The following is an 18,670-nucleotide window of genomic DNA, read 5'->3' on the forward strand; positions in this document are numbered from 1 at the left end:
TATTTTCAGGGTATGGCTTATTTTCGGGGTATGGCTTATTTTCAGGGTATGTTCTACCTCCATTGCTAAGAGGCAGCGTGCCAGTGTGGTTAAGAGCGGTAGACTCGTAATCTGGGGAACCAGGTTCGTGTCTCCACTCCTCCACCTGCAGCTGCTGGGTGACCTTGGGCTAGTCACACTTCTTTGAAGTCTCTCAGCCCCACTTTGAAGTCTCTCAGCCCCACTCACCTCACAGAGTGTTTGTTGTGGGGGAGGAAGGGAAAGGAGAATGTTAGCCACTTTGAGACTCCTTCGGGTAGTGATAAAGCGGGATATCAAATCCAAATTCTTCCTCCTCCTCCTCCTCCTCTTCTTCTTCTTCTTCTTCTTCTTCTTCTTCTTCTTCTTCTTCTTCTTCTTCTTCTTCTTCTTCTTCTTCTTCGAATACCAGTTGCTGGAATTCAGGAGGGGAGAGTGCTGTTGTGCTCAGGTCCTGCTTGCAGACCTTCCCATGGGCATCTGGTTGGCAACTGTGAGAAATGGAGAGTGGACCCAGTGGCTGGTCTAGCAGGCTGTGGTTTATGTTCTTCAGTTGGAGCAGCTTTTCCCCCTTCTCTTTATTTTATAGGTGTTTTCCATTGTTGAAGATAGAATTGTTGTATGAACCTCACACTTAGTCTGAAGTGGTAGAGTCCTGACACAGTAAGAACTAGGCCTATGTCAGAACATCTGAAAAAGACTGCCTGTGATCATAATGTGGATACTATGTACAAATTATATATTAGACATATGCTCTCTCTCGCTGTGTGTGTGTGTGTGTGTGTGTGTGTTATGCGTGTGCATGCGCACGCAAGCACACACACACACACACACAGCCTTCTGGATCAGGCAAATAACCCATCTAGTGCAGAATCCTGTTCTTACAGCTGCCCAACAGAAGCCTGTGGAAAACCTGCAGGCAGGATCCAAGCACTCGCCCCTCCTGTGGTTTCCAGCAACAAGTATTCAAAAGCATTGCTGCCTCCAACTGTGGAGGCAGAGCATAGCCATCATGGCTAGTAGCATCCCATAGCCTCCTCCTACTTAAATCTGTCTAATCCTCTTTCAAAACCACCAAGGTTGGTGACCATCACTGCCTCATGTTGGAGTGAGTTCCATAGTTCAGCTGTGTGCTGTGTAAAAAAGTCATTTGTTTTCTCTGTCCTGAATCTTCCAACATCCAGCTTCATCAGTGGTCCATGAGTTCTAGTGTTATGAGAGAGGGAGGGAAACTTTTCTCTATGTGCTTTCTGCATAATTTTATAAACGTCTATCAGGTCACCTCTTATTCACCTTTTCTCTAAACTAAAAAGTTCCCAAGCGCTGCAACCTTTCTTCATAGGGGAGTTAATCCACCCCCTTGATTATTTCCGTTGCCTTTTTCTGAACCTTTCCCAACACACACACACATTTAAGCAGCACTTTCAATTTGATGTAACAACCTGTTTCTATTCTTCAGACACATGAAAGAAATTACTGAGCTGCAGACTCAGCAGAAGAAAGAAATAGAAGCCCTGTACATCCGGCTGGGGAAGCCTTTACCACCAAATATCGGGTTCCTTCATTCTGCCCCGCCAACTGGCCGTCGACGAAGAACCAGCAAGAGCAAATTAAAAACCGGGAAATTAATAAATCCTGTTGTTCAACAGCTCAAAACAACAACATCCAGTACAAGTACGTACATCAGATAACTTTCTCCTATGAGTAACTTTACCAGCGCTATCCTTTTGCTGCCACATATTTATAAAGTGCACATGATGTCTAGTGAAAAGCATCTGTGTCAGTTTTACATTTGCATTGTTCTACCAGAGAGACTCAAGATTTCAAATTGAGGACTGTTTTCTAAGGCAGGTTTTTGGTTTTTACACTTGCACTATTTGACCCCAGAACAAGCGAAGGCCTGTTAAAATGGATTTACTTAGATTGACCTTTAGCACATTTTCCTGTTGAGTAAATTAACATGTAAATCCAGCACTGAAGCAACATTAAACACCACCGCAGCAACAGCATACGGAAACATTTGCAAAACCTTATTTCTAGGTATAAGATAGTGTCTTGATTAGAAAATGGTATCCTTCTGCCTGGTTGCAGCTTAGTCTTTATGGTCTGAGCATGGTCCAACTCAGTACTGGGGAAGCACCAGGCCCAATAAAGTTCTGCTTATGTCTCTCTTCCCCTTGGCACACCAAGCCATTAGTAGGCATGGGGAGGGTGGCATGCACACCTCTTGTTCCTGGTAATGCCCCAGCATTTGCTGAGGCAGGAAGAAGCATAACATTCAAGTTCCTCCACATGCGGCTGTACCTAGGATATATTTATATTAACATCAATAATGGCAAAACACCAATTTTTGTAAAATAAAAAAATAAAAAATTGGGGGGGGGAAACACCCTAATTCTCATACAGTGGTACCTCAGTTTATGAACACAATTGGTTCCGAAAGTCTGTTCATAAACCGAAGCATTCATAAAACGAAGCAAACTTTTCTATTGAAAGTAATGGAAAGTGGATTAATCCGTTCTAGACGATGAAAAAAACCCCTAAAGCAGCAATTTAACAGAGCGCTTCCGTGGCTGCAGCCCAGTCGCGGAAGCGCTCCCCGGCCTCTGGGAGGCATCAGGACAAAGTCCTGGCCTCCCTGAAGGTATCGGACGCTCCGGTGTCTTCGGGGAGGTTTGGCCTTTGCTCCGATGCCTTCAGGGAGGCCGGGCCTTTGCTCCGGGCCTCCAGGAGCCATCGGAGCGAAGGCCCGGCCTCCCTGGAGGCATCGGACGCTCAGTAGGCCTCGGGCACCTTGGTTTACTAACTTCCGGGTTAGGAGTGTTCGTAAACCGAAAATTCGTAAACCGAGGGGTTTGTAAACCAAGGTACCACTGTAATGCACTTTTAAACCCTACAGACTGCTTTATGATTTTGTTGCTTTTTGTTTCTCTTGGGTGGTATTCAAGAAATTTTTACACAGAATAGACCTACTGATATGAATGAACGTGACCACATTATGTGCATTCATTTCAGTAGTTGCGGGTCCAGGCATTGTGTTTCCTGGTCCCCAACCTCAGATAAATGAAAGACTACTAAGACTGGGTTTGGATCGAAACAGGCCACAACTTTATTGAATACAGATGAAAGAGGTTTGGCTTGGGCATGGGACAATCAAAATACTTCCGGCCCACCCGCTGGAAGTGACACATAGGTCAATCCAGGCGGGGGTTCCTAAGACTTACATCAAATAGGGTGACCCCCAAATCCCTTTAATGGGATACCCCAACATTTGGAGCAGCAGGCAGAAACTACAACCTCCTCTCCGTCCAAGACAAAAGATTGCCCCAATGCCCAACTCAGTTGTGACGATTGCTATGAGGTAGGAAAAACCACCAGGTTGGAGCCAATTCGCCCGGTGAACAAATTCCTACCCAGCCCCATAAAACGGCGACCACAGCAAAGTCCTTGACTATCAACTTGAACCAAGGGTGGGGAGCCCGGCGAGGGAAAAGCAGCTAGGGCCCCAGGTGCGGGCTGTTTAAATCGCCAGGGTGCGGACCCGAGGGAAGCCTTCCCACTCCGCTGGCTCCACCCCCTCGCCAAGCCCATGTCCTAGCCTGCATCCCCAAACCGGGATGCAGGCCAGGACCTGGCTCCTGATAGGCGGTTCTGGCTTATGCCCATGCCACCTATCAGGAAGGGGCACTGATGTTAGGATTCTCTCATCAGGGGGCCCAGTGGAGCCTCTGCTGTCCCTCAATGCTACCGCACCGAAAGGGTGAGTGGACTTGGAACTCAATGAAGTGCTAAGGAGATTGCTGATGGAATGCAGTCCTCCATACCCCACCCTGTTCTGTGGAATCTTCCACCCACCCACCCCAAGCAGATTTGAGGGAGGGGTGTGGGATATGGGAGCCAAGCCCCCTTGCACTAAGCAGGAGTCCTTGTACTGGCTTCTCCAAGTGGAATGGGGTAGATGACTTACCTTTTTAACATTTGTTTTATTATTTCTGTATACTAGGCTGAAGATATGATGGGTGAAATTAAAAAGCACTTTTAAAATTGCATGTTCCCACCACTCATTTTTGTCTGCCCAAAAGGCAGAATGTACTACCTTTAGGAATCTCCCACTTCCCACAGTCTTTGCTGTAGCTGATGTGGGGCATTTTTCCATACTAAGTTATGAACTTTTTGTGTTTGAAACTTGTTTACATGGGGACTTTTTGCTTCCATCCCATATGTTTCCAACCACTGTAAGCAGTTTTAAAGTAAATTGGGGGCAGACGGAGAGAATCCTTGTAAAACTCTTTAATATCTTCATTACCATGCCTACTCATTGCGTAAAAGTTGATAGGTGAAGACCATCTTTTCTCCCTAATGTCTGTACTCCAAAGAATGGGACAATGAAATTCAGTATTTTAATTATTATTTCCCACTAATTTCTACTTAAAAATGTGAAGGCCATTGTAGTTCCTGGAGAAAGGGAGGATGGGTTTTGCTCAGCCATTCCATCTGATAGAGTGGCTGATCTTGCACTGTTTTTCTGAAATGATTCCTTTCAGTCTTCCCCCCAACTGCCCTCAACCCTGGTGAGCAGTATTGCTTTTTTCTCACAGTGCAGGAGTGCAGTTTAATCTCTGCCCTTTATCCAGTTTCTTCTTCTTCTAGGGTTATTCATTCATAGGATGTTGGGAAATGAAGCAAGCTTCTTCAGGGAAGTGATGGTCTCTCCTTTCCCTGGAGATCATTTTAAGGGAAGGCCAGATGAGTTTCTGTGAAAATGGGTTTACGTTTGGGTGGCTGGGGGATGGGGTGCATTCCGCCCAGACTGTGGATGGACTGAGACTTTAATCCTTTATGTACCTACTTGGGAGTGAATCCCATTGCATTAACTTTTAGTTATTTCTGAGTGATCATGCGTAGGGTGAGGCTGCGAATAACTCTTTCAAGTCTCATGTCTCTTAAAGAATCCAGGCAATAACAACACTGTTTTGTGTCCCCATTTTGTGTGCCCATTGGGGTTTTCCTCTTGTGTTTCCCAAACAGTAGTTTTTCACAAACACATACATACACCAGATTTCTAAAATACACTTTTTTGAAAATAGTTTGGATATGACAATGGAAAAGTCCTGCAAAACCTTTTCCATCACCTAATGTAGCTCTCTCAGTCATGGCATCCATCAATAATCCTATTTAGGTCTACTCAGTTGTAAAATCTCACTGCATTCAGTGGGGTTAGTCAGCATACAAACATAGCTTATGTCCAAAAAATGTAAAATGGGGTGGCTCTGCAAATTTTGTTGGACCAACTTCTATTGTTTCCAGCCAGCATGACCACAAGTCAGAGACATTAGTAGACAGGTGGTGGAGCAGCTGCACTCGCCTGACCCATTGACAGCTTAATCACTGCTGTTTACTAGAAGGTGGTGCCAGGGTGAGGTGGTAGGAAGGTCAGCACGGTGCAAACACTAGATTGGTTTAGCTGGTGTGTTTGCATTGCGCCAAACTTCCCACCTCCTCACCTTGTCCTTCTTGGTAAGGAGAAGTGATTCAGCTGTTGGGAGATCAGGTGAGTACCACCACACCACTATGCCACACAATACTGGTCAGGGATAATAGGAATTGTAAACGAGGGATATCTGTAGGTCCATAGCTTAGCTCAGGCATCCCCAAACTTTGGCCCTCCAGATGTTTTGTACTACAATTCCCATCTTCCCTGACCACTGGTCCTGTTAGCTAGGGATCATGGGAGTTGTAGGCCAAAACATCTGGAGGGCCGCAGTTTGGGGATGCCTGGCTTAGCTAAAGGCCCTTAGCTTAGCTTAGCTATGGGCCTATTGCAAAGCTACTGTTTTAAAGCTACTTCTATTGTAAAGCTGCTGTCAGTGTTAGGTTTCATATTACAGTAATACCTCGGGTTACGAACGCGATCCGTTCCGGAACGCAGTTCGTAACCCGAATAGTTCGTAAACCGAACGCAATGGGCGCCGCCATTTTGCGCATGCGCAAAGCGCGATTTTCGCAATTTTCGCGCTTTGCGCATGCGCAGATCGCGCGATCGCGCACGCGCACGCGGCGAAAACACTTCCGGGGTTGCGCAGTTCGTAACCCGAACTGTTCGCAAACCGAGGTGGTCGTAACCCGAGGTACGACTGTATACAGTATTGACATCAGCACTTGCAAACTGAACAGCAGGTTGGTTATCTGCAGTTGAAGTGTTTCAACTGTGCAGCTGTAGATTTCTTGCACTGCTTCAAAATATTTTGAAGCGTTCTTCAGGAATGACCTGCTAGTTGCAGCAAATCTTATTTCTTGGCGTTTGGTGATTTTTGCATGTATCCTTTTTTAGGTAGTGTATCAGACTGCAGAGACACTCTGGCTAAAGAAAATGCTAAAGCTCAGACTGGTTCTACTGAAGCAGCAGCGCTAACTTCGTCCACATCAGCCATACTTGGAAAGTCAGTTCAGACACAGCAACCCTGCTCTGTCAAGGCTTCCTTGTCCACTGACATCTGCTCTGGATTAGCTACTGAGGGAGGCGATGCCCATGAAAATTCTGCCCAAGGTGATTCTATATACTTGGGGTCATCATTCCTTCTATACTGAAATTAGCAATTATTTCAACATTAAAAGTGAATTTGTATGACGTTGGGAGTTGCAGGTTCAAATAGCTGCTCAGCGCACTGACTTGGGCAAGTTACCGTCTCGCAGTCTAATCTACTTTATAGAGCGGTTAATAGGATAAATGTGATAAGAACAGAAAGGGTTCTATAGTGATGATAACATTATTATAATGGGTCTTCAATTATTGTGAAATTGTAGGTGTCCAAGTCATTAATGCATCTTTTGATTATGAGCAAAATTTGAAAGGTTAATAGTGTGTGAAAAATGAAGGTATCACACGTCTTAGATTCACATTATAGAAGAATTGCTAATTTTCAAGGAATTGTACATCTTTTTTAAAAAAAATAAGGAAATGATCCTTTGTACATTTAAACAATTTGGTAGGAGGGAAAGGCTTGGCTTACTTTTCTTTTGGTCCATATTCTTAGATCCAAATCTGGTGCATAATTTTGTTCCTAAAACATTCTTTCATATTGGCCTATGCAAATATAACATGGGAGCAATTAAGCTTTTACCACCTTGCAAGTTAGTTCCGTTATTCTCATGGGTTTCTGGCTTCACTAGAAGATCTCTATCTCATTTGAGACACAGTTTCATATAACTGTAGTATTCCTATCTTGCAGTGCACAGTTCCATAGATTAGTCACGATATGTGTAGCAATATTTGTTGCAAAGTGTAATGATGATTAAAAAAAACACCCAATACTGTACTTTACTCAGTTCTGCATGTCCTGCCAAACTAATCCTACAAAGTATCTATTTTCTTCTGCTGTTATTTTTTGCATCCTTTTGCATATAGCCAATGAACTTACTCCTCTTTGGAGATGTGGATGATAAACTAACAAAGCTGATATGACTGATGGTGACAACTGATCTCAGCTATTTGTACTTTATAAGTGTCTTTGTTTTCTTCCCTTTATATTCATTTGCAGGCTGGACGGTTTTCCACCAAACGTCTGAGAGAGTGACCTATAAATCTAGTAGCAAACCTCGTACCAGATTCCTCAGTGGACCTGTGTCTTTGTCCATCTGTTTGTATTTGTTCTTTTGTATTTTATCATAGCCCATCTTTCTTTTGTCTCCTTTTTTCCAAAACTCATTTTCATATATATACATATATATATCTAAAACGTTTGACGGGGTGTCCCTTCTCCCCCCCCCCCCGACACTCTCTTTGATTTCCTTCTTTAAAAGTTAATCATCATTGACACGATTTTTATTTATTTGTTTATTATTTATTTATTTCACGTGGAAAGCTTTTGTGCACTGCTTTTGGCTCATGCCTGGGTACCAAAAGCATGTGTGGAAGATCTCATAATTTATTCTATAGCCTTATGGCAAATCTTACCCTGGACATATCTTTATGTGATTTTACGTTTAAGTAACTTTTAATTTCCAATGTGGCAGTTATAAATGTCTGCTGTCCCAGTTCCAGCGATACCAAAAAGAAATCCAACGTTCTGTAGACGAATGGTCTCTTTCACACATGTTTGGACTATGAAGACATGCATGTAGCAAGCTGACACAATACTAGAAGGTCACTGAAGGGTATAACTTCTGCACAAGGGCTGTATTCAAACAATATACAGTACTGTTTATATCCACCCTTTTTATTACTGTTACTATTATTATTTTATTTGTTCTATCCCTTGCATGTGGAAATGCTGAGAAATGCTCCTGCTAGTTTTTTTTAAACATCATCTTTAATGAGCAGTATTTCCTCCCCTCACACACAATGTATACTTTGGGTTTCTTTAAGTGAATTTTGTTAAATGCAACTGTCGAGTTATTCTGCTACAAAGTGCAGTATGGCTTTTATTGTTAACTCACCTAGCTGGAGCACTTTACTCGGTTTATTTTTACTATGACCTTACGTGACCTCAGAGATGAAGTCAATAAGCAGTTCATCGAAGAACAGAATATTTTTTTAAAAGAAAAATTAAAGTTCTAATGGCACTCTAGAATGTTTCGCTGATACAATGTCTGGGTTGATTTGAAATAGCTGTACAACTAAAAGCAAGTAGATGTTTCCTTAATTGTACGAGTATACTAATTGGCAGTTCAATCAACTCTCACATATATTTAACTTTTTTAAAAGCAGGTATTAATTATAAGGCAAATAGATTTTTTTATTGTGCAGTCAAGATACATTGCACTGATAAGGTGATCTAGACCTTTGTTACATGTAGTGCGAAAAAACAGGGACAGCGTTTTGGTAACTAAACATCCAATTAATTTAGTGTTCATTTCCATTTGTATCAAACTTTTACCATTGGAACTATGCATTTTTTATCATTATTGAGGTGATACAGATCAAAGGCACAAGACTATTCAAAATGCATCGTCCTTGATTCCCAAATAATTATATTTTTTATTTTAAAACTTCATTAATATTTAAATATAAAGGGCTGGTGAGAACTGATACATATAGAGATTAGCGTATGAAGCAAGTCACCTTAAACGTTAACAGTGCTTTCAAGATCAAGAACTAATGGATAATATCCAACTAAGTTATACACATAATAGTTGATTTCAATGGGTCAGTTACAACATTGGATATTGCTCAGTGTTACTGAAATTTTCTCTATATAATTATTCTTGTTAACAATCTGGATGTGGTTGTAACTTTTTCTATAGTCACAAGTACATAGTCAGAATAGTTCCATTTGTCTTCTACACTTTTGCTGTACACAACCCATTGTAATTTTAAACATTAAATGTTCTTAGCATTTGGTTCCATGACAGTAATGACAAAGATAACACACAACTTACATTCTTAAACTAGTAATTTTAACTACTCATATGAGCCCTTGATTTTTTTAGCATGTATTTATTAGGTGATTTATTGGTGATCCAATTCTTTAGCAAAGCATTCTAAAGGGGGGGAAATCAATTAATTGAATATGCTATCAGATGTTATCATCTGGTTTGAAAGCAGAGAGTAGATATGATCTGTTGGGTGAACTTTGCCATTTTTAATAAATCTTTTGCCCAGAGTTAGATGTTGTTAGACTGAATCTCACATACAATTTGACATCATCCATTTCAAGTTTTCTGGCTAGTGTAGCAAACAACAACCTCAATTTTGATGCCCAGGACATCACAATGTGACCACCACAATTGTGACCATCACAATATCTGACACGTTTTATTTGTCCAACACAATCGGTTGCCTGATTTCTATTTATTTTTTTCCCTTTTTTTTAAAGAGCTTTACACCTCATCAGTTCCCAGAGCGGTTAACAAAAGTTAAAAACCAAAGCAAAACGCCACTGCGTAAAAGCAGTTGACTTCATAGTCTAGACCCAAATGTTTCTCATTTTAGCTGGTCCTCACCTCCATCTACACGTGCATAAGCATTGTTGAGCAAGCATCATATCAGATAATGAACTTCAACTTCCATTAAAAGAAAAAGTAACTGTCTTGTCCCGCCCATTGTGGAGAAATACTTGGGCATGGTGGGCTTAGTCTTCTGAAGTTTCATAGCATTTTAGACCCTTGTCCAGTGACAACTTTTCCATTCTCCTCATGCTTCTTTCCCTTGAGCAAGACTAGTATGGCCATTTTTCAGTTTTTTAAAAAGCCTTACATGCATTTGGAGCAAAATTTTTTCCCCCTATCTGAATTTTAATCTCCATAAAAAGAAAGTCATTGGAAGTACTGAGTACTTTCCAGATTCCCCTCCCTACTTTGGGCTGAAGTGTTGCTTTTCTGTAGTGCAAACTCTTTCCTTGCATTTTGCTGGGATGATGTATTGGTTGATACTTCAGCAACCATCAGAAAGGTTGACTTGTACTCTCCTCCTTGATTATATACATATCTGAAGGGCATGACAGAAACTCCATATACTGCCTTTTAGTGGGATTAAAGTGGTACCTTGAAATCATGTCTAGAAAAATACCTAATTTTGATGGCAGTTTGCGAAGCAATAGAATTTTATTTCTTTCTTTTAAAAGATGACAGATATTTTTTAAATGTGCATCTAATGTACCTTTCTATTTACATTGTAATTCAGTTAAGCTGATGCATGGCAAGAAGAATTCTTACCATGCAGTTGATGTGAATTTTGATTCCTCTTGTCCTGGAAATAACATAACTTTGCATACAGTCACCGGGGGGAAATGGGAACATGCCCAAAGAAAGGGATGTCTTAACAGTTAATAGGAATGAAAAAAATATTTTCAGTTTGTTTGATTAAAGATATCATCCTGTTGGTGCTGTTTGAAAGAGTTCTAGCCAAATCAAACAGCTAATGTTACTTCCTAAAGAGAAGAGTCCCCCAACTCAAGAAAGTAATAGCTGATCCAGCTCTACCATGTTTATTTGGACAAAAATCTCTCTCACATCATAACTGAAAGTCCCTCTTCTTTACAGGGATGGGTTGTGGAGGTGTGAGGGATACATCTGGTGTGGAAGTTCCATTCTTTACTTATTACACTTAAATTCAATATATATTGGTCATCATTCCTGAAGTAAAAATACTATTGTTGGCTTTCATACCCAGGGCATTTCTTGTCCCATTTTACATGCGGTATCAACAGATGTGGAGTAATCTAGCCTGGTTTTATTTTTCAGGCACAAAACACAATTTCTTACTTGTGTACAGTAGCATGTGGAGTCTGCTTGGAATACTTAATGACATTTAGCAAAATGCTAGTTAAATTTTTCATATGACTAAGAGAAACGGCCTCTCCCTAGTTTACAGCAGCATGAGGCTGTAGGGAAAGCAGGTAGGACTGTTTGGCGAGGCATGCTTTTGTTTAGCATGACATCCAAACCTGGGCTGGTGGTTTAGTTCTCTCCAGGCAAACCATGAACAGTAACCAAGGTTTATCCTAGAGTTGTAGCTCATGATTTGTCTGGGAAAGTGAAACCTTGAGCCCTGGTTGGAAGAACCCGGTAAAAAGACCATGGCTTAGTTCAAGGCAGTAGAATGACTCAAACAACAACATGGCTTTGATCTATCTGGGAGCCCCTGCATTGGCACTAAGCTAAAGGTTGGCTTAATATTGAGTTTTTTTAAAAAAAACAGTTTAAGGAATCTAGTAATTAAATAGATTCAGAGTTCTCCCTTGGAACTAACTATACTTAACATTTGGGAAATGAGCAGTACATCACTGAATGTATCATAGCATCTCACCAAGCTTTTGAAACTGATGAATTGGAATACCCCCAATAGACCTATTAGAATCCAGATGCATTTTGAACATATTATAAAGATTAGAGGGCTCAGTATTTTGTATTTGGACACATAATTTGAATTGGATGGTCCTCAGCTCTGCAGAACTTTCTGGTCTTGTAAAAACAATATATAGCCAGTCTAGTTTTGCCTTTTTCTTGATATTTATTATTCATTGATTAATCAGATGAATATAGTTTTGAAGCACAATTGAAACAGGCATCAACATATTTTTTTAAAATGTGATTTTTAAAATTCACCTTCAGATTTATGCAGGTGCAAATAAAAACTGCATAGCATTTGTTTGGATAGCATCAAATTTCTGTAGGTTTTGAGCTGCCCAGTTATTTCTTCTTTTCACACCTGAACTGCTGACTTTCTGTCTGTTCCTTCTTGCATATTATAATGGTTACTTTTTTGTTGTTTAAAAATGCAGAAGATTTTCCATCAGACTTTTTTCTCCTTCCCCCCCTTTTTAGTCTTGCCTAACTCTGTATGTCTTGTATCATTTTACCTTGTAGGGTCCACCCTGAAACGACTATGTCTAGGCAAAGATCACAGTAGTAGTAACTATCCCTCTCTCTTTTGTTCTTTGGGTTTTTGTTATTCTTTCTGAGCATGAGCTGCTTTATTTCAATGTAATCTAGTGGTTTATTTAAACAACAGGAGTTGCATTCATGATCGTATTAAGTTAGGCTGCATCTGAATTAAGTGCAGGTATCCTTTTGGTAGCTTTGCATGCTGGTGATGCTTTGGGATGCCTGCATGTTGCAAGATGATCTTAATCTCAGTATGTACATGTGTGTATACGAGACAAAGCTGGGTAGTGTGCTCATCTAATATGTCAATTAACACTGCTTCTTTACAATGCCGTTTTGCTGCTGGTTGGCTAATGCAACCTAACACTTCCTCACACCTGTTGAGATGCTTGAAGTACTGAATAGTTGCTGAGATTCAGTCCTTGAAAAAAGAACTTACCTTTTCACGGGTTCGGTTTTTTTTTCAAAAGCTCCTAAGAATTCACAAAAGCACAATTATTTTTAAAGGAAGGTGCGAGTGTTCATTCGAACAAATCACTAATAGATTTACTTATAGCACACATCACAGTCTTCGGGGCAGCAGAAATAAGATTATAGCACATTGGCTCATCATAAATAATGTCATTTCAATACAGCTTTGAACTTTTTTGCTTCAAATTGGTATTTTTAGGAATTAGAATTCAAATATTTTTCAAAAAAAATTAAAAAAGCATTCATTGTAGATTCACCTACCAAACAATATTAGAGACTGTTTCACTTTATATTAGATATTGGTTTTATCATCTTGCTATGAATAAATTAGTTCAACATTAGGTATCCGAGTTTCAGGATGTAAGTGAGATAATTGTTTCCATAGCCAAGCTACATTACATTAATACAGTATATATTGGGTATATGTAGACACCATGTTTCCAATCCTCCAAATCATGGTTTGATGAATCAGTAACATGACCTCTGACTGTTACTATGTGCAATTTATTACCACTGCTGGTGCCTATAGGTATAGCACATTTATCTTTAAAAGTTTGTCATGTAAAATATTTAAACTGCTTTGTAAACTTGGAAAGAGAAATGGAAAGAGAAACATGGGAGTTTTGTGGAAGCAAGAAGGTTTGGATGGCAGCAGATATACTCTTTCCTTGGGTTATTTAAGGTTTCTGCAGAATCAGAATTATATACATGAAGGATAGGATTTCACCAGCCTAGACTGGAAATAACGAAAACTTGAATCCTTCTTATCAGCTTTTTAGGAGGGTAATTGGGGTCCTGGATAGGAAATCTGGAAATCCCAAACCAGTCATGGTGTTGGTTATTAAAGTGGAGCCAATTATGATTGTGCAGAGCACAAGTAATATATCCATATCCCTGATATCTGTGTCATCTTTAGGCTATCCATATTTCCTTTTCTATTCTTCTCCCCTCTAACAATTCCAGTGGATTTGCATAAAGACATAATGACCAATATTTAATTTTTTTTGGATGACAAATTTATTTACAGTGCCATTTTGAAAGCTGCACCTAACTTGTGGAATGCATATCATTTCTTTAACCATTTTTGAAGCAAAAAAAGTTCTTCAGGAGAAGCAGCTGGGTGAAAACCAGATAGTTGTGTGATTGTAGAAATGTTGTGCGACGAAAACCCAAAGGGGAAAGTAGTACGGCTTTGTTGATGCGTGCAGCTGATTCTTATCTTTCTGTGGCATCTTAGGATCCTCGACAAACAGCCTTGTAGCATATCCGGACCCTCTGCCACAAACAACGCTACAGGTGCAAGTACAAGCCAACAACAGCAACAACAAGAAAGGAACTTTCACAGATGATCTCCACAAACTGGTGGATCAATGGACAAGCAAAACCGTGGGAGCTGTGCAGGCGAAACCATCCTTAAATCAACTTAAGCAGAACCAAAAGCGGCAAGACATGGAGCCAAAGGCTAACCCCATGCAGACACAGAATGAGACGTGTGGAGTAAGTGGCGCTCCTTGAAGAGCGTTACCTTTTACTTTGTGTCTGAAAGAGATTGCAGAGCTGGTGTTTGGAGGACATAAGCTTAAGGAGCATATTCCATATAAATATCCATTTCACTTCATTAACTGTAAAAAAAATAGCTTAAGAATTTTTATCTACTTGGACTTCATCTTGACACTGTTTGGTTCAGTATATAACTTTTTACAAATGGAGAATTGTGACAAAATGAAGAATACGAATGGAGAATAGTTGATACACAGCAATACATTTACTGGTAATCAAATGTTGCTTGTCTTAAAACAAATTTAAACCATGGTTGCTGAAGGTTTTTTTTATTTCCTTTTCCAACTGTGTCATTAATCTTCCAGTTGTTGGTTTGCTGGAATAGCTTCCTGGTAGCAGTGTGTAGGCTGTTCTTCTGCGAGAGACTGCGCCAGTACTTTCGCCTTTTAAGGGGGAGGATGGCAACTGGTACTGAGGTCCTATGGAGGTCTATTCAGAAGTTAAGTCCCATTGAGAGCAGTCTCACAGCAAAATCCTAGGCATGTCTGCTCAGACATGAAACCCGTTGAGTTCAATGGGGCTTACTCCCAGGTAATTGGGTATAGGATTGCAGCTTTAGTGTTCTTTTTTTACATTTCATTGATAATACTTCGTAGAACCCTAATTTAATGATGTGAATGTGGTTTAAAGTGAAAGATGGACACACTGTCATCTCCTTATCACACCACTTTCATCACTGCCACCCATTCCAATGCTACAACTGATTATTCCCAACCGCCACATGTTTCTAACTGCATGTTGCTGTTGTTACAAAGGCTAGTGCTAAATCATAACACCAGTGCTCCACTCCCCTATAGTGTACACATACAGAGATACTGCAATCAAGGAATGTCCCCATTCTCTTTTTTAATGTAAATTTGGTGAATCCACTCTATTTGAAGAGACTGGGGAAGACCCTCTTCACAGAAAAGTGTGTGTGTGTGTGACTGTTAAATGTGCACACTCCGAGTCCCAAATAACACATTGGAACTGCTGAACTACGGCACATGTCATTAGAGGAACTTAATATGCTGTGTGTTGAATCCAGTTGTGCCCTTCTGTTTGTGAAATGGATTTTGATCAAGCAGATGCTTCCACTGATAGAAGAGAAAGGGAGATTATTCCCCCCCCCAATACATTCCTCCCCTCTGTGGCTCCCTGCGCCCACCAAAACTTATTCCAGAGGGTTGCGGGTACTGACAGAATGACATGGAAGATACCAGGGGGCTGTAGACTGGGAAAGGAGGGATGGCACAGAGAATGAATCGATGAAAGGAGTTCTTCTATTCACAAAGGAATACAACCATAATGGGACAGAGGCAGGATCTGGCAAATGCAATTTACAAAACTGCAGGTGGCATACTTAGGTTACATACATTTTTTGGACTTCCCTGACAAATTGCTGCTGTTTAGAGCTGGAAATCTGTGACCATAAGACATAGTGATGGGAAACACAAATACATACCTAAATCCAGCAGATGGAAATCAAAGAACTTAAGGGAGCCTGTGTGTGTGTGTGTGTGTCAGATTTATGCCAGAGTCAAAACTCAGAAGCCTGGGCTCACACATCATGTTCCCAGAGAAGAGGGCACAGCTGATTTTCTCCTCCCTGATCTCTTTTGCTGCCACACTAAGCTGAGCCAAGTTCAGCTTAGCATGTCATACGGGCCAAGGCACAAGGTGAAGCTGTACAAGAGTGTTTGTGGAACCCTTAGAGTCCACAATGGGCCAAGGCACAAGGTGAAGCTGTACAAGAGTGTTTGTGGAACCCTTAGAGTAGATTTGGGGTTGGAGGATTGCCTGTGGCAGACAGGGAAAAGAGAGGGAGGGGAAGTTTTGCTGTGTGAGCAGAAGTTGTTCTGTGCACCCAAAGGTTTAAGTGGATACAGCGCCTAGCTTTTTCAGGAAGAGAGCTCGAACATGAATTTGGTTTTGAATGACATGCAAAGCCAAGCTTTGCCTTCAATTAGTACAGCAAAGGAGCAGGAGCAGGGCAGCTGTGAGCTACTCCATGGTAAGATCCATGCATGGTTCAGCTTAGCGTGATATGTGAACCCAGCCAGAAAGGTAAGCCAATAAAACCTAGAAGCGAGAAGGGAATGAGTAAGAGGAAGAGCTATGTGCTCTTATCAGTTATTCAATATTGATGGAAAATACAATCTAATAATAATAATAATAATAATAATAATAATAATAATAATTTATTTGTACCCCCGTCCATCTGGCTAGGTTTCCCCAGCCACTCTGGGAGACCCCCAACAAAAATTTAAAATACATTAAAATGTCACACATTAAAAACTTCCCTGAACAGGGCTGCCTTCAGATGTCTTCTAAATGTCAGGTGGTTATTTATCTATTTGACATCTAATGGGAGGGCGTTCCACAGGGTGGGTGCCACTACCGAGAAGACCCTCTGCCTGGTTCCCTGTAAACAACAACATCATCATTAATGTTTCAGCTGGCTTTCTCTAGTAGAGGTTTTTTTTTTTAATTAAATACTTCATTTTAGCGGTAGCAGCTTTCCTATGAATATGACACTTTAAATTTGTTTTAAAAATCAACAGATTGTATTGTTAAGGGAGAATAACAAAAATAAAGGAACTTGGTATAAGGAGGCTGTCTTAGCAAGGTGGGAAGTTCTCACAATCTCAGGTCTTATTTCTTAAGAGGGCTTTTGGCCTTGTTAGCTGCAAATGGTTACAAACTGTGGTGTCTGTCTACAAGAACCCGCTTCCTATATACCTTCGGTAACTGAGATCCATTTGATTGCATGTTGGCACTCACTGAAATATTTTCTCAGACACTTGCACAGCTTCCATTACTTGAGGAAATAACATGTGGTGTAATTAGACTTGTGTTGCAGCACTAGAGCACCAAGACATGCTACAGGGTTAATCAAGGCAAGAAGCACGGTGAAAATATAAAGCGGTCTTGAAGCAGTGAAGCCTCCTTGCCCAGCAACCTCTATATTTTTCTCTCTCTCCCCCTTCCAGTGATACAAATAAATGCAGAAAGTAGGCTTGCACTTCCCTAATTGTTTGTCCAGTTGCAGTGGAGCAAACATACCAGGTTTGCTCAGCTGCTGAGCTATCAGGGCTTTGATAAAGCTGGTGCTAAGCTTCTGCAAATAAAGAGTTCATACTTTTGTATCCAGTCCTAAGAGAAGAAAAGGGCTGAGAAGCACTGCATTGGAAGAAGAATACGTAACTTCTTCTGCCATATTTTGTACATTCTTACTATATACATTTGTATATGATGGTTCTATGGGCAAGTCTCTACAGATAATGAGAGTTGCATGCATGCTGTTTAAATACAGATTTCCTATTTGTCCCTCTCTTTGCCCTGCTATACAGAATACTCGGCCTGTGATATTTTTTATTCAACCAATGGTACTGTTGCTTTCAGCATCATCCTTTCTCTAAGACAAAACTTTGTATATTTTTTTGGGGGGGGGAATGGTGGTTCTTCTTGGATCAGTTGCATAAAAGCTTATAAGAATTTGCTTGTCCTGTTTTATTTGCTTATCAAAAGCACGATAGACAGTGTAACCCACATCTCTACTTTTTCTTTCTTGGATAAAAAAGGAACTCACTTCTCTTTGCTTCTGTTGCAGTAAGAACTCCTACAATAAAGTACATCAAATAAATTTGCCAATGAAGCATGAATGGCCAGCACAAATTTGTTCATTTGTTTTCAAAGCCACTGATATGCAAGGGTGGCCATGCTAGCTGTCAGGTTTTTTTAAACATCATGAAATGTGCATGGGATATAATTTTCAAGGGAGATAAGTAGTATGCATTGGTGGCAGCCCATCATCTATGAGCTTTTCATTAATGCTACTGTAACCCATGTTCAACAACTTCAGTGGTTGTGAGAGCTACGGGCTAAAAATAGCATCTCAAGCTCTACTGCATGTAGAAGTCCTTGAACTGAAAGAAATTATCTTAACAGGAGGTTGTACAAAACAATATGTGTTTTCTTTTGCATGATAATAAATGTGTCAGACCAGGACTCCAAAGGGATGAAGGTGGGGTAGGGGGGGGAAAGCTGTGAGATGGGAAGAAATGCTGAAGGAACCTAAAGAGTGCAGTTCTTGTTTCAGTGGCTGGTAGGTGATATGTTAAACAAACTGGAAACAGCAGAATTTTACATCTGTTTGAGCTTGATGCTAGCTGGCAAGGAAGCAAGAATTCTTGTGTGGGTGAAGAATGGAGAATTAAAAACAGGAGGGGGTAAAGTCCTCAGTGTTTTGTATCTATTGCCTTGCGGATAAGTTTGAGTAGGATTTGCAATTCACCGTTATCTTCCCTAATATAGG

At 40.6% G+C, this 18,670-nt stretch overlaps 1 protein-coding gene across 10 annotated transcripts in view; it reads left to right on the forward strand.

Annotated features, from left to right (window-relative positions):
* The window catches only part of WNK2 (WNK lysine deficient protein kinase 2), a 113,312-nt gene that overhangs the window by 80,598 nt on the left and 14,044 nt on the right, over positions 1 to 18,670 (forward strand). For 6 of the 10 annotated variants that reach the window (XM_035106304.2, XM_060271445.1, XM_060271448.1 and 3 more), the window contains 5 exons: positions 1,478 to 1,692; positions 6,350 to 6,565; positions 7,557 to 7,655; positions 12,325 to 12,369; positions 14,051 to 14,310. In XM_035106304.2, coding sequence (XP_034962195.2) covers positions 1,478 to 1,692; positions 6,350 to 6,565; positions 7,557 to 7,655; positions 12,325 to 12,369; positions 14,051 to 14,310 — 835 coding nt within the window. Of the gene's footprint in view, positions 1 to 1,477; positions 1,693 to 6,349; positions 6,566 to 7,556; positions 7,656 to 12,324; positions 12,370 to 14,050; positions 14,585 to 18,670 lie in introns of those variants that run through there. The other 4 variants (XR_009557105.1, XM_060271446.1, XM_060271453.1 and 1 more) reach the window with 4 other exon arrangements.

This window comes from Zootoca vivipara, chromosome 2 (assembly GCF_963506605.1).
Source record: "Zootoca vivipara chromosome 2, rZooViv1.1, whole genome shotgun sequence".
In the NCBI taxonomy this organism is placed as follows: Eukaryota; Metazoa; Chordata; class Lepidosauria; order Squamata; family Lacertidae; genus Zootoca; species Zootoca vivipara.